The sequence below is a fragment of the Mesoplodon bidens genome, assembly GCF_964165515.1.
Source record: "Mesoplodon bidens genome assembly, chromosome: 14".
NCBI lineage: Eukaryota > Metazoa > Chordata > Mammalia > Artiodactyla > Ziphiidae > Mesoplodon > Mesoplodon bidens.
Genome location: NC_138170.1, coordinates 76,092,418 through 76,095,446, shown reverse-complemented (window position 1 = coordinate 76,095,446; position 3,029 = coordinate 76,092,418). Strand labels below are relative to the sequence as shown.

Genomic DNA, 3,029 nt, shown 5'->3' with positions numbered 1-3,029 from the left:
ATTATCAATGAGGAGAAAGTGACACCTGAAGAGTTCATTTTCCATCTTGGTCCTTGGTTTCTCCTTTGAACTCCCCCTACCCGGCCCTCTTTCCCACTTCATCACTTCTCCCCGACCATCATAAAAGAGACCTCTGCCCTGGCCGGGCAGCAGAACTTTCCTTCTCACTTGCCAGGGAGTCGTTCTCTCTGCAGTTGTGTCGCAGGCATGGACACCCTGCGTGAGACCTTCCTCAGCCTCGAAGATGGCTTGGACTCCTCCGACAGCCCTGGCCTGCTATCCTCCTGGGATTGGAAAGACAGGGCAGGGCCCTTTGAGCTGACCCAGGCCTCTCCCACCCAGAGCCTCTCTCCGGCCCCATCGCTGGAGTCCTATTCTTCTTCTCCTTGTCCGGCTGTGGCTGGGCTGTCCTGTGGGCATGGAGGTGCCAACCATGGGGGCGGCGATGACTGCAGCGGCCTTGGGACTGGCGGCCTGGTGGAGGTGGGCTATGATATGTTAGCTTTCCAGCCTGCCTATCTGCAGGGCGCTGGTGGCCCCAAAACCCAGAAGGGCACCAAAGTCAGGATGTCCGTTCAGCGGAGACGGAAGGCCAGCGAGAGGGAGAAGCTCCGGATGAGGACCTTGGCTGATGCCCTGCACACCCTCCGGAATTACCTGCCACCCGTCTACAGCCAAAGGGGCCAGCCGCTCACCAAGATCCAGACGTTGAAGTACACCATCAAGTACATCGGAGAACTTACAGACCTTCTCAACAGCGGGCCCCAGAGCACTTGAGCTCTGCCCAGGGACTCAGGGACTTACCACCCAGCCCCCTGGACGCGGGCAGAGGAGCTTTAAAGACCTGGACCACCTCACGGCACGACAGCACCTGTACCTTTATACAGTGAGCGTGGTGACCTTGTTGTCTGAAAAGTTCTAAGGGAATTCCCACTGGACTAGTCAGGACCACCAGAACACTTAACTGCCAGGCAGCAGGTACTTTTGCTTCCAGTTTTCCCACCATTTCTCAAGAGACTTGCCCTTTGCAAAGAGACAATTGGCTTTGCCCTTTTCTGTCTATTCAAGGTGTTTTAAAGGGTCAATGATTTCAAATGTATTTTTTCAATCGTGTAAAATTATTACAATTAGTCTTCTCCTGCCATTTTTTTTGGGGGAGGGTAGCTTTCTTTCTGTTGCTAACTAAACCTGTATTTTGTACGGGATCCAGGGTGACACCTGGATTCTTATTTAGAAAGATTAGTGTCAAGTAAAGGGCTACAGTGCTCCTGTTTTATTTTGTTTGTGTGCATGTGTGTGTGTGACTGAAATCAGGCCTTTGCTTTCGCAGGGAACAAAATCACTTAAATGCAGAAGAAATTAGTGTCATGGTAAATAGAAACTCACAGGCAGACAGACTACATTAAGACAGAGTGGAGAGTTTAAAGACCAGCCCCTTCTCTCTTAAGGGAAAGAAAAGGAGGCTTTATAGGGCTCTTGGAGCCAAAGGAGGAAAAGGGGGAAGACTCAGCATCACAGCCGGGGCTTGAATAGAGCTGGGAGGGTGGGCGCTCCCTGAGCCAGGCCTGGTGTGAATATGACCTCACTGAATCCCTTCACTTACTCATTTCTCAAATGAAGAGTTTGGCCCAAAAAGAATAGGCGACTAGTATGAGTCTAGAGATAAGTGAAAGGGTCAGGATTAGAACTCAAGTCTATATCTAACCCCCCCAAAGGGATTATTTCTTTATCCATATCTCCTCCTACACACCCCAAATCACCTCACATGCACGCCCACACAAACACCCCCACCCTCTTCCCAGTACCTCATCTTAGGGTGGTGACTGTAGCACCCTCAGCTTGGCTGATTTGATGGCACATGTCATTGAAATGGAGGCTTGGAATTAAGGAGTTTCTCAAAAACTAGTAGGCTTTTTTTTTTTTTTTTGCGGTACGCGGGCCTCTCACTGTTGTGGCCTCTCCCGTTGCGGAGCACAGGCTCCGGACGCGCAGGCTCAGCGGCCATGGCTCACGGGCCCAGCTGCTGCGCGGCATGTGGGATCTTCCTGGACCGGGGCACGAACCCGTGTCCCCTGCGTCGGCAGGCGGACTCTCAACCACTGCGCCACCATGGAAGCCCTAGTAGGCTTTTTTAGGGCTGAATTTCTCTCCCAATTGTTATTAACCAGCTGCTTTTTTTCTTTCTTTCTTTCTTTTTTTGATGAATTGTCTCCTGTCATTTTTTCTACTGGTTATTTTTCTTGTTTTTAGTAACAAATTAAAAAGGCAGTAGATGTGTTCACAATTTAATATATAACTTCTACACTTTCTTTGCTGATACAAATGTATACAAATAAATATAGGTGTATATACATTTTTTAAGAATACCTTGAATTCTGCAAATTGATTTTTTTTACTTAGCAATATATAGTAAAAGTCCTTCCAGTTTAACACAAATAAATCCGTATTGTAAATACCATTATTTCTTTGATTTTATAGATGAGGGAATTGAAGCACAGACTTGCCCTAAGTCACACGTGAAAAATATAGTGGAAAGTAGAGGTTCAAACAATGTTCCATAGCACAGGTATGCTATGCTAAACACAATTTGTTTAATTAATCACCTTTTGAATGAAATTTAGGTTTTTTCAGTTTTCTATTACCAAAAACTGCTGTTAACAAACATCACGGACAACTAGCTCTATTCACTGATATTATCATTAGCCTGAAAATTTTCCAGAAATGGGATTCCTGGATCAGAGTTGTGTGCTTGCACATTTTAAATTTAAATAAATACAGTTAGGTGTAGAAAAGTTTGTAGTTACTTACACTTCCCCAACATTATGGGACAGAAACAGCTGGTCCACGTTGTCCCTGGATATTATCAATCTTCTGAAATTTTCAATGGATAAAAAAGGGTTATGCTGTTCTTGTGTTAATTTTAATTTCCCTATGTACAATTTGTGATGGCTCACCTTTTAAAATTTTTTTGTGACTATTCATTTTGGTTCTTCTATAACTCGCCAGTGTATGTTCTTTGCCATTTTTCT

At 45.8% G+C, this 3,029-nt stretch overlaps 1 protein-coding gene across 1 annotated transcript; it reads left to right on the top strand.

Moving 5' to 3' along the window:
• Positions 1-207: 207 nt before the first annotated feature.
• MSGN1 (mesogenin 1) lies at positions 208-777 on the top strand (the record flags this gene model as incomplete). The annotated part of the gene is made up of 1 exon (XM_081254090.1): positions 208-777. The coding sequence occupies one exon, from the start codon at positions 208-210 to the stop codon at positions 775-777; it is 570 nt and encodes a 189-aa protein (XP_081110216.1).
• Positions 778-3,029: the final 2,252 nt, after the last annotated feature.